Raw genomic sequence first — 13,677 nt, 5'->3', positions numbered from 1 at the left:
TTGTCCTCTTCTTTTCTCTTATATATTATTACTTAAAAATCCATAAATATGCTCAAGAACTAAATTAGGCATCAACCAATTTGTCATATATATATATATATATATGAACAAATAACAAAGACAAAGGGAGAATTATCAAACAGCGTAAGAATCATTGGTCTAAAATATCAACACCCTTCAATCTCTACGCCCAGAAAGAAAAAATGGAAGGCCTGGTTCTGTTCAGTGTCGCAGAACTCATTCAGTACAAGCTAGATAGAAGGACTTCTAGACGAAGTACTCTTCCTGGCAAACGGAGCAGATACCGAGCTCCAGAAGCTTGAAACCACTTTGTCGTCAATCAAACTAGTCCTATTGGACGCAGAGGAGAACCAGTCAACGAACGACGAGCTTCCCAAATGGCTCGCCCAAGTCAAGGATGCTTTCGCCGACGCCGATGATCTTCTGGACGAGGTCGAATTTGAAGCTCTCAAGAACCAGGTTAGGGAAAGGTACGGAACTATCTTACGAGCCATAGTTCAATTACTTTCCGCCTTTCAGTTGTTAGAAGGATCAAGGAGATGAGAGACAGGTTACATTCAATTGATGGTCTGAAAAACAATTTTAGGCTTTCCGAGAGGTCTTCGGATCCGCGTAATGTGCGTATACAGAGGGAGACGAGCCATTCTTTTGTTCGTAGAGTCGATGTGATAGGAAGAAGAAGGGATGAAGAAGCCATTGTTGAGAGGTTGAATGATGCTAGCGAACATGTTTCTGTAATTCCCATTGTGGGAATTGGGGGCTTGGGGAAGACAACATTGGCAAGCTTAGTGTACAATAATGAGCCGGTTGATAGGCATTTTGAGCTGAAGATGTGGGTTGGTGTTTCTCAGGATTTTGATATGAATGTGCTGATGAGAAAGATCATTGCATCTGCAACGACTTCGCCCTGTGCTGAGCTAGACAGTGATCACTTGCAGCATAGGCTTCGGGGTTGTTTGGCCGATAAGAAATTTTTACTCGTCTTGGATGATATGTGGGACATCGACCTTGTAAAATGGAGGGAACTGAAATCTCTCCTCATGGGTGGTCGCAGAGGAAGCAAAGTCATTGTCACCACTAGGTCTAATGCAGTTGTTTCCATTGTGGGCAGCGATCATCATTATAAACTTGATGGACTCGCTTCGAGAGATTGCTTCTCTTTGATTCTGAAATGGGCTTTTCCACAAGGAGAAGATCAGAGTAGGCATCAGAACCTCCTCGACATCGGAGAGCAAATTGCAGTGAGATGTAAGGGCGTTCCATTAGCTGCAAGGACTCTAGGAAGCCTGCTGTACAAAAAAACAGACGAACGTGATTGGCAGCATGTGAGAGATAGTGAAATATGGAGGTTACAAGGTCAGGGGCAAAATGATATCATGCCTGCTCTGAAATTGAGTTATGATCACTTACCATCTTACCTGAAACCATGTTTTGCATACTGTTCAATTTTTCAAATGGGGCAATACATTTACAAGGATAATTTAATCCAGCAGTGGATGGCACAAGGGCTGATTTGGTCAAGTCCTGGCCAAAATCTAGACCCCGAAGACATCGGGGATCAGTATTTTGATGAGTTGTGTTCAAGATCACTCTTTCAAGAGGTTGAAGAGAATGGCCCCTTGTCTGTAACCTTTAGAATGCATGATCTTGTACATGATCTTGCACAGTCTGTAGCAGAAACAGAATGCCTAAAGAAGAAATCCCATGCGGGAGATGTTTCTAATATGGTTCGGCATGTTTCCTTACTGGGTTGTGATTTGTCAGGACAGGGAGTAGAAAGATCCCTCCTGAAACTTCAGAAGCTGCGGACCATTTTCTTTCCACGGGATGGGATAAGATCCACTCATGATCGTTTTGTTGATGAATGCATCGAAACTTTCCTGTACTTGCGAGTGATCGATTTGGAGGATTCATGTTTTGAAGTCTTACCGAAATCTATTGGTTACTTGAAACATTTGAGGCTCCTTGACCTCAGTCGGAACTGTAGCATCAAGAAGCTCCCTGCTTCCATTTGCAAGCTGCTGAATCTGCAGACTCTGAGGATCTCAGATTGTAAGGCGTTGAAGAGGTTGCTTAAAAATATAGGGAACTTGATTGGCCTTAGACATCTGTACGTAACCACACAACAGGAATCTTTCCCTGAGAAAGCAATCGGATGCTTGACCTCTCTTCAGTCTCTGTGGATCACCGGTTGTGCCAACCTTGTTTGTTTGCCAGAAGAAATTCAGTGCCTGAAAGCTCTTCGGACATTAGCTATCAGCAAATGCCCGAGATTAACATCTCTTCCAAAACGCATAGCAAGTCTTGCCAAGTTAGAGAACCTTATGATCAATGACTGTGAAAAGCTCAACTTGGATGAGGGGAGTATCACTGCAATTGAAAACCTTGGCATCAGGAAAATGGTTTTTGCAGAATTACCAAACTTCGTGAATTGGCCCCATTGGCTGCGTGGCACAGCTAGGAGTGTAAATTACCTAAGGATTGCATACTGCCCCAGCCTCGGGGAACTCCCAGAGTGGCTGCAAAACTCAGCATCGCTTCAGAAACTCGAGATTTTGGGATGCCCGGAAGTGTCAGCACTGCCAGAGGGATTCCAACACCTCCGGGAACTGAAAGTACTGAGGATTAAAGAGTGCAGCAGGCTGGCCCATAGACTACACCCAAAAACAGGAAGAGACTTGCATATGGTAGCTCATATCCCAGAATTATATATCAACAATGCCAGGATCACCTAGGTAAGCTTGAATTTTCAACCCTCGCCCATCACATATAATAGACTTCAGATTATAGATTACAGGAAAAGAAAAGAATTGAGGAGAATATGAGAAATTATTATAAATGAATTGCACAAGCCTATAAATACAAAGGAGCTGTGATTTACAAGGAAACTAAAATCATCTAATTACACTAAATCAGCCCATAATTCTATGAAAGTGATATATATACGATTATAGTTAGTCAGCCTATAATTACGTGTGATCCCGAGAATTTGGTGTGATTGTCTTGCTGTCATTGTTTCCTATTTCATCATGCCCCCACAAGCACAACTATAACATCCCGTATCGAGCGATAGAAATGATTGGAACAATTTACTCTAATGGACCTACGCGAACTTCCCAGGGGTCACCCATCCTTGAACTTCCCCAGCTCAAGCATGCTTAACCCCGGAGTTTTTTGCCTACATTCAATCCAAAAGGTATCCAGCTAGTGTTGTTTCATTCCTTACTTATCCTTGATATATACTACCATTATCTGGACTTTTGGGGTATTACATTCTCCCCCCGTGAGCACATGACGTTCTCGTCATGCGACCTTACAATCGGTCCCAAATCTCCCCCATTTGCATGGCCGATGTGGGATTCACCTAAGGTACTTACACGCACCCCCCCTTAGAGACTCAGGGTCCTCACTGAGGTTTTTCCCACCACCATGCTTAGAGGCTCGGGGGTCTGCTCTGATACCACCTGTACCATCCCGCATCGAGCAATAGGAAGGACCGGAACAACTTACCCTGATGGGCCTACGTGAACTTCCTAGGAGGTCACCCATCATTGAACTTCCCCAACTTAAGCGCACTTAACCCCGGAGTTTTTTGCCTACATTCAACGTAAAAGATATCCAGATGGTGTTGTTTCCTTCCTTACTTATCCTCGATATATACTACCATTCTTTGGACTCTTGGGGTATTACAGCAATGGTCTTGATAGGACACTTAGCTTGGACCAATGGAGGAGAAAGGACTGTCGAGTTAACGGCTTGGTGAGGTTAGTTGGTCAACAGAGTGAACGTGAGAGATCCGAAGAATATTGCACGAAACCTGATCTTGCACAAAATGGAAGTTGAGTGCAATATGCTTCATGTGAGAATGGAAGACAGGATTTGAGCACACATAGGTGGCACCAACATTGTCACAGTAGATGGTGGGAGTGTTTGGAATAAAGACTCCAAGTTCAGTGAAAATGTTGGATACCCAATTTACTTCGGTCGTGGCAGTTGCAATGGCCCTATACTCAGCCTCAGTAGAAGAGCGGGTAATGGTCGACTATTTCTTAGAGCTCCAGTTGATAGGATTGGATCCTAAAAACACAAGCAGAAGTGGAGTGCCGAGTGTCGGCATCACTGGCCCAGTCTGCATCGACAAAGGCATGAAAAGTTAAGGAAGACCCTTAGGGACTCAGCGTCCTCACTGAGGTTTTCCCCACCACCGCGCTCAAAGGCTCCGGGGTCTGCTCTGATACCACTTGTACCATCCCGCATCGAGCGATAGGAAAGACCAGAACAACTTACCCTGATAGGCCTATGTGAACTTCCTAGGGGATCACCCATCATTGAGCTTCCTCAGCTCAAGCACGCTTAACCCCGGAGTTCTTTGCCTACATTCAGCCCAAAAGGTATTCAGTTGGTGTTGTTTCCGTCCTTACTTATCCTTGATATGTACTACCCTTCTTTGGACTCTTCGGGTATTACAACAAGGGTCTTTATAGGACACTCAGCTTGGACCGATGAAGGAGAAAGGACTGTTGAGCTAACAGCTTGGTGAGAGAATCGATCAGGTAGTCAGTAGAGTGAACGTGAGAGATTTGAAGAATATTGCATGAAACTTGATCTCGCACAAAATAGAAGTCGAGTGCAATATGCTTCATGCGAGAATGGAAGATATGATTTGAGCACACGTAGGTGGCACCAACATTGTCACAGTAGATGGTGGGAGTGTTTGGAATAGAGACTCCAAGTTCAGTGAAAATGTTGGATACCCAATTTACTTCGGTCGTGGCAGCTGCAATGGCCCTATACTCAGCCTCAGTAGAAGAGCGAGCAATGGTCGACTATTTCTTAAAGCTCCAGCTGATAGGATTGGATCCTAGAAACATAACATAAGCAGAAGTGGAGTGCCGAGTGTCGGCATCACTAGCCCAACCTGCATCGACAAAGGCATGAAAAGTTAAGGAAGACTTGGAAGAGATGAAAAGACCAAGATGGTGTTAGAAAACATTAATCTAATCATACGCAGCGGAAAATAAAATCTGATTTTATTGGTATCACGTTTTTCAAATCTTACGATTAAATCGAAGACATAAAACGAAAAATTACCTCGAAACGAAATCTGATTTCGTTGCCGATAACCCGCCTGATATCTCCCACGCGTGAGATGCCGAGTCGGTCCACCCGAAATCGTCAAGACTTCAATAGACTTGAGAGAAAAAGGGACTCGGAAATTTTCTCTAAAATTTTTGTTTTGATTCAACTGATTGATAAATTGGATTTTGGGTTTAATGTTATATTTATAGACAATAAACCCTAAAACCCTAAATGCTATTGGGCGGGGCTTTAGGTGCTAGCAAAAAGCCCAATCCAAATTAATAATTAAATAAATAATCATATTACTTATTTAATTATTCTTATTTCTTAAATAATTGCATTTATAATTTAGTAATTCCATAATTACTAAATTTGTCTATTTTTCTTTTAAAACGACTTCTATTGGGTAGGACTTTCTGGGTTCACAATTAAATTGGCAACGAGAATTAATCAATTATTAATTCTCGTAAAACATGAGTGACATCTAGCAATATGTCATGATTACCCAATTTAATGTGAAGCGAGAATGTGAACCTTACACTACGGTGCCCTACAATACAATCCCTCTATCATACTATATCTTGACGAGATATGAGATCACAGTCAATAGGTCAAATCTCTCGATCTCGTCGTATGACCATATCCAATAATCACACTTGACTGATATGACACACCCTCTACGGAATCCAAATTCCGTCGTCATATTACCTCGGCCAAGGATTTATCGTCAAGTGACTATTGGATCGCATAGGACATCCTCCTCGTATATCTCGAGGTGATAGATTCCATATCTGATGCATATATACCTCGTGTGTCACTGAACTAGGCACATAGATACGTACGGCTATCCCTGAATAAGACAACCATATAATATCGCTGATATCCTAATCCACTAATACACAGATATCCATGTCATCTCAGTTCTAAGGACTAATGCAAATCTGTAGTTAATATTAAATCATTGACCCGTGAGATAAAACCCATGTGATTCAATATTAATAGTCCCGTTCAGTGAACTCGTTCCTATAACAAGCACTCACTCGTCTTCCTTCTGTATCTTATACAGAGTGGTACGAGACCCACCAATCTTGTCTTTCGGTATCTTATACCGAACAATGAGGAAGACGATGTGCCAGTCTTTGCGAGTTACTAATTATCCAAGTTAGGAACTCTATGGCCAGGAACATATTTATAGTATAACGTATTGTGGATTATCCGTCTCGATTATTCTTAACAATTAAGAATGGTATCCGCTCCTTATTATACTAAAGGATATTTCTATGTTCAATTCAAATCATATTGCAATTTCAATTAAACATAAAACTTGCCATTAAATAAGGTTTAAAGAATTACAAGATCAAGCCCTATTGTGTCACTAGAATTGGTCTTAAGGGCTTATATCTAACAGATGGGAGGTGCCTTTAAGATAGCGAATAACTCGCTTGACTGTCAGCCAGTGATTTGTTGTCGGCTAATGCATAAACTGAGCCGGCTTGTTGACTATATAACTAATATCTGGTCGGGTGAGAGAAAGATATTGAAGAGACCCAAGCACTTGAAGAAACTCCATAGGATCATGACTAGGAGTGCCATCTTCAAGAACCAAGGTAGTGGATGGAGAGATGGGTGTGCTTACTGCCTTTGCATCATGCATCCCTGTCTTGTGAAGAAGATCAGAGATATATTTTTGCTGAGAGAGAAAGAGACCATGAGAGGAACAAATAGCTTCCACACCCAAAAAGCAGCTGAGAGTACCAAGGTCTTTTAGGGAGAATCGGTTGGATAGTTGACGAGTGAATCAGTGAAGAACGGGTAAAGAATTCCCTGTGATAATAATATCATCCACATAGACTAACAAATAGAGTATATGAGATCCAGATGAATAAATGAATAGGGAAGTATCACTACAGGAGTTTTTAAACCCATAATGAAGAAGAAATGAGCGAAGCTTATTATACCATGCTCGAGGAGCTTGCCGAAGACCATATATTGCTTTATGTAATTTGCAGACATAGGAAGGATGTTTTGAGTCCACAAATCCTGGAGGTTGCTACATATAAACACAATCAGATAGAGTGCCCTACAAAAACGCATTATTGACATCCAACTGATTCAAGTTCCAACCATGAGTGATTGCAAGTGTAAGGACCAGGCGGATAGTAGTCGATTTCACAACAAGGCTAAAGGTTTCTGTGAAGTCAATGCCGGGATGCTAGTGAAAGCCCTTGGCTATAAGGCGCGCCTTATAACGAGCTATAGAACCATCTGGATTTTGTTTAACCCGGAAGACCCATTTACACCCTATAACATTTTGTGTGGGGGAGGGAGGTACTAGAGTCCCTGTAGCATTATTTTTAAGGTCTAGAATTTCTGCTTCCATGGCTTCACACCATTGGGAATGGCAGACAGCTTGGTTAAAGGTAGCTGGAGTGGCTGTGGTGTGTAGAGAGATGATTTTTTTTGGTTTGAATATGTTGTTCTGTGACTGGGTTTGGATGCGATGAGGCGGGGATTGTATGGGGGTGAGTGAGGCATGTGAAGGTTGTTCTGGGTCTGGTGAAAAAGAGACTGAGGGTAGGTGAGATGAGTGGGGAGAAGTTGAAGGGGATACCTGAATTGGGGGGGCACCCTCAGTCGAAGACTTGGCTGGCGCAACTGTTGAGAAGCGGAATTGGATGGTTGGAATTATTTTTGGGGACGAGGAGGGCACAAAATTTGGGGAAGAAGAGGAGACAGAGGTAGATGTAGTGTTAGGGGGTGTTTTGAAAAATTTGAGTTGATAGTGGGAAAGATTTTGAGATGTTAATGAAAGATCATTCGAATTCTGAACTTTGTAAGGGATGATGGGTTCTAAAAAGATGACATGCCTAGAGATGAAGATGCGATTGGATTTAAGATCAATGCAGAGATACGAGTGATGGGACTGTGAGAATCCGAGATATACACATGGTTGAGATCGGGGTTCGAGTTTATGTCTATTGTACGGTTTAAGCCAAGGATAGCACAGACAACCGAATACTCGAAGAGAGGTGTATTTGGGTTGATCACTAAATAGCTTGTGATATGGATTGCCGTGGTTTAGAACTGGGGTTGGCATACAGTTAATCAGGTAAGTGGCATATTGAAAGGCATAGTTCCAGAAACACAAAGGCACAACCATAGTGTAAAGTAGAGTAAGTCCTAGTTCTACAATGTTACGATGCTTGCGTTCTGCCGAGCCAACGTGTTCTGGAGTATATGGTGGTCAGGTTTAAGTGTTGAATGCCATGTTTTGCTAGAATGTGAGACATGGCTTTGTATTCTCCACCTTCATCAGTGTAAATTGTTTATATCTTGGTGTTAAAGAAATTTTCAATGAGTGCTTTAAAATTTTCAAAGATGGTGGTCACATTAGATTTGAATTTAAGTGGAAATGTGTATTTTGTGTAGTAATCAACAAATAGAATGTAAAATTGAAATTGCCCAAAAGAAGTCACTGGGTATGGCCCCTAAACATCAGAATAGAGAACTTGAAGAGGTCTAGTACAGTTTAAAAATGAAATACCAGAAGATAATTTGTGACTTTTGTTGCACAAGCAAGAGACATAATTGGAAACAGAAATGTTATTATTTGAAAGAATCTTTTTCTAAATTTCAAAGGATGGATGTTCAAGGCGTTGGTGTCATAACAGAGAGGAAGATGCAAGCGACGTGAATGGTTGAGAAGTGGATGATGAGTTTAGTGTTGGTGTTGGCCATTCATACAGGTTGCGCCTATTCCGACCTCGCGCCAAGGATGCCCCCGTATTCAAATCCTTCACAACAAAATGGTTAGGAAAAAAATTCAATGGAGGTGTTATTGTTTTTGCAAAATTGAGACACTGATATAAGATTTTGTTTTATAATTAAGTGGTGCACATAAAACATTATCGAGTGTAAAAGAGGTAATCGGAGATTCAACCAGGGTAGATCCAGTGTGAGTAATAGGAATTTCATTACCATTATTGACGACAATGTCCTCGCTGCCAACATAGTCAGAGTGTGCTGAGAGATTCTGTAGATCTGATGTGATATGATGGGTTGCTCCCGAATCCAAGGTCCAATTTTTGTTGCTTGACTGATTTGTTGTTTTCTCAGCCAGATTGATGTTGGGTCTTGGCGAATAAGATGATGGTTGTGGACGTGATTGGCAGAACTTTGCACTATGTCCAGGCTGATCACATAGTTGACAAAAAATTATAGATTGATTTTGATAGCCAAAGTTCTGATTATTACCCCTATGATAGGGATTAGAACTGTTACGGTTGGCATGTTGCTGGCTTTAGTTGAAGGGATTAATTTTAAGATGGGAGAGCAGGGAAGACAACTGGAGATATGAGGGAAGGATCGATTCTATCTTTTCGATAGAGGGTCTGATACCATAATAGACTTTAGATTATAGATTATAGGAAAAGAAAAGAATTGAGGAGAATATGAACTGTTATTATAAATGAATTGTACAAGCCTATAAATACAAAGAAGCTGTGATTTACAAGGAAATTGGAATCATCTAATTACAATAAATCAGCCCATAATTCTATGAAAGTGATATATATACAATTACAATTAGTCAGCCTATAATTACGTGTGATCCTGAGAATTTGGTGTTATTGTCTTGCTGTCATTGTTTCCTATTTCATCAACATAAACATTGTATATCTATCTAATAATAAAATAAATGAGCTTATCTATGATAAGATCAAAGTGGTATCTATCGAAAATAAGATACAGAAGCGGTGTTTAACATGGTCTAGACATTTGGAGACGTTAGACAAACATTTGTGGACTCGCTTGCGAGGAGAGTAGATGAAGTGAAAAAAGTTACGCAGGATGACACATAAGAGAAGTTATGATCATAAATAAAGGTGATTTGTGTGTTAGAATTTATGTAATGGACCCTACTCAATGGGTTAAGGTTTGTTGTTGTTGTTGTTAGAATTTATGTAATGGACCCTACTCAATGGGTTAAGGTTTGTTGTTGTTGTTGTTGTTGTTGTTGTTGTTGTTGTGCTATGTATTACTTATTCTAGCTCCCTTGTCTTTGGAAGGGCAATTCCAAGGAAAGAATTGCATAAATTTAGCTGCTTTCTTCTTAGTTCGAATTATTCAAGCAGCTTACACATTTAATATAGAATTTTGGGGTATGTTTCCTGTTTCTCTGGATTTTTCAGGAAATGTTTTGGCCCTCCAAAGACGTTTCTTTCCCTGTTCACAAGCCATAAGTGCTTTTAAGTCCCTTTTTGTGCCAAATTGCCCTTCCATAGGGCAGCACCTTCTAATGACCTTTCCTTGCTATGGAACTTTTCTAGCACCTCTAAAATCATATCTGTTGACTCGACCTTGTTTCCTTGTTCTTGCCAACTTAATGTACTATTGTTCAAATTTAGGTTTTATTAGTTTGATTTATTGAAATTGGGGTAAGCCCAAGCTCATCTATTTGTACGTTCAAGATCTAATGATCTTTCCTTCCATATTTGTAGGTTCAAGCTAATCTACTTGCAGTATTCGTGATAGGACATAGCGCTTGATGGAGCATTGATATTGTTTAGTTATTCATTTGAATACAAATGTACCCACATTACTTATTCATTTAAAATGCCTATATTCAAATTTTGTATCTATTTCCTTTTCCTTTCGTGTTGTTAATACATAAGATATTTCCCTTACACATTTTGTCATTTTAATTGCTTAGCATCGCTTATGTGTTGACGGCATGTTAGTATTGTTTGATATCCAAGTGGTATTTAGCACTTCCGGATACTGAAAGTATTGAGAGTTAAAGAGTGCAACAGGCTGACCCATAGACTACACCCATAAATAGGCAGAGACTAGCACGTGGTAGCTCATATCCCAGAATTATATATCACCTAGGTAAGCTTGAATTTTCAACCCTCACCCATCACATAAATATTGTATATCTATCTTGTTAATATTTGTGATTCAAAATGATTTGGGTTGGGCTTGCTTATTTAAAGCCCAAGCCCATGTCTTGCCCCCTTTCTTATTATTCCCATTCATGTCCCTTGGCCCATGTTTATAAAGGCTAGGATTTGGGAGAAATTATAGTGCAACAGTCACAAAGAAGCCCTAATCGGGCAACAAGAACGCGCACAAAGAGAGAGAGGGAAAAACGAAGAAGCAAGATCGAAGAATGGGGAAGGCGCTCGACAATCAGAACGGACGAACGAACCGCAAGGTGTTTCCAATCTTGTCTCACGGTAAGTATGTATCACTTGGGGTGGTTTTTGTGAGAGATTGGTGAGGTTTGAGTGCATGGGTTGCTCGGGTTTTGAGCATTGTACTCTATATATTTTACCTTGTTTGTTTTGGTTTTTGATTTGTGATGGTCATGATGTTCTTGCACATGTATTATGTAAATCCCTTGATTATTATTTTAGTGGATTGACTAGAGGTGGAGGCTCTGTCGTGAGTAGGATTCTTTCGAATCCAAACACGTATATGCGTTGTGTTCTTCATTTTCTTTCGTTTAGTTCGGTTATTTGTGAATCTTGGTACTTCTCTTGGTCTTGGTCATGTGGCTGTGTGATTGTTTTTACAGGAGAGATTTCTCAACATATTTAATAATCCTAGAAATAAGGTTATCTGTGATAAGATCAAAGTAGTACTTATTGAAAATATTATATAGAAGCGGTTTTTAGCATGATCTAGACATTTGGAAACGTTAAATAAGCATTCGTAGACTCATCTGCGAGGAGAGTAGATGAAGTGAAAAAAGTTACGTCATATGACATATAAGAATAGTTATGATCATAATTAAAGATGATTGGTGTGTTAGAATTTATGTAAAGATGGACCCTACTCAATGGGTTAAGGTTTGTTGTTGTTGTGTTATGTATTACTTGTTCAAGCTCCCTTGTCTTTGGAAAGGCAATTCCAATGAAAGAATTGCAAAAATTTAGCTGTTTTCTTCATAGTTCGAATTATTCAAACAGCTTACACATTTAATATAGAATTTTGGGGCATGTTTCCTATTTCTCTGGATTTTTCAGGAAAGGTTTTAGCCCTCCAAAGACCTTTTTTTCCCTGTTCATGAGCCATCAGTGCTTTTAAGTCCCTTTTTGTGCCAAATTGCCCTTTCATAGGGCAACACCCTCTAATGATCTTTCCTTGCTATGGAACTTTTCTAGCACCTCTAAAATCATATCTAAGACATGTTTACCATTTTCTTCCATTTTTTCTTAGTCTCCAAAGGCCATATCAGTTGACCCGACCTTGTTTCCTTGTTCTTGCTAGCTTAGTGCATTGTTGTTCAAATTTAGGTTTTATTAGTTTGATTTATTGAAATTGGGGTGAGCCCAATCATTTTAGCTCCAATTGAGCCAAGTTTAATTTCACTTACATTCTTATGACTTATGATTGATTCTTATGTTATTGTGAAAAATTATGAATTATTACTTTTTTGGTTTTTTGGATAAAGAAAATTGAAATTCCAAATAATTGATTTTGGAATTCTAGTTTTTGAATAAATTAATTTTTAATAAATAAAAAATATTTTTATTAATTTTAAAATTACAAAAGTAATTTGAAATAAATATACTTTTTAATATACTTTTTTGGTTTTTAAATTAGTGATGAGATTAAATAATATTTTATAATATTTAATATAGGATATTTGGTCGGAACGTGGTATTCATGTTGTATTACTTTATTTAAGAAATTATAAAATTACTAAATTACTCATCCAGGTGCAAGTAAACTATCTATCATGTCACCTTGCAATATAAATTGCCCCATGGAATATAAATTACCCCATCACGTATTATTATGAATTGAGGTGTGCATTTGGTTATAATCTAATTGAATTGATCAAAAAATACTAACCGAATCGAATCGAATCGCATGTAATAACCAAATCGAATCAATCAATTAATCCCAATTAACTGAACTAATCGAAATCTAAACTGATTTAACCGAATCGATTGTGCAAAATCACAAATTGATACACACGAAAGAATATAAATCTGTTTGTGCAAATGAAGGAAATACAAGCGAATAACCTGCAAATGTTAAAATAAAGAAATACATCAAGAAACTAACATATCTGAAGGTCAAAAACATTGAAAAATCTTACAAAATTCTAACTTAACTGTCGATGCTAACCTTTGTCGACGGTCTGTCGTCGTTGATGTGGGTCGATTGTCCAAGCACAAGGAAGAAATAAGGAAGTGAAGGAACAGTTGAAACAATCATCACTCGTCGATGTGGGTCTGACGAATGAGACAAATGGAATGGCCATACAGCAAAGGGAAAGGCGGGCACGACCGATTGTTGATAGCAAAAGAAAAGGGGTCGAAGGCAAAGGTGACTATTACTGATGGCGACGCATTGATGAACACAAAATCGATCAATTTGTGTTGGTCTGCTAGAGGGTCTTTCTCTATCAATCTTGGTTTCCAAGTGAGTGACTGTCTCGGGTGTCGCGAGGAAGGGGGAACTTGGGGGAGGGGTTGGGTCATGGGCAATAACAATTAACATACACTTTCAATTCCGGGGGGATTTATGGGTAATATATACGGTTCGATTATTTATATCAAAATA

General features: G+C 39.5%; 1 protein-coding gene across 3 annotated transcripts in view; it reads left to right on the top strand.

Moving 5' to 3' along the window:
- The window catches only part of LOC127788343 (disease resistance protein RGA2-like), a 55,358-nt gene extending 43,782 nt beyond the window's left edge, over positions 1 to 11,576 (top strand). The window contains exons 2-3 of one of the 3 annotated variants that reach the window (XM_052316496.1): positions 1,295 to 2,756; positions 11,161 to 11,576. In XM_052316496.1, coding sequence (XP_052172456.1) covers positions 1,295 to 2,756 — 1,462 coding nt within the window. In that variant the 3' untranslated portion in view covers positions 11,161 to 11,576. Of the gene's footprint in view, positions 1 to 135; positions 492 to 1,294; positions 2,757 to 10,598 lie in introns of those variants that run through there. The other 2 variants (XM_052316494.1, XR_008020323.1) reach the window with 2 other exon arrangements.
- Positions 11,577 to 13,677: the final 2,101 nt, after the last annotated feature.

The sequence above is a fragment of the Diospyros lotus genome, chromosome 13, assembly GCF_014633365.1.
Source record: "Diospyros lotus cultivar Yz01 chromosome 13, ASM1463336v1, whole genome shotgun sequence".
Taxonomy (NCBI): Eukaryota; Viridiplantae; Streptophyta; class Magnoliopsida; order Ericales; family Ebenaceae; genus Diospyros; species Diospyros lotus.
This window is presented reverse-complemented; position numbering and strand designations above follow the sequence as displayed.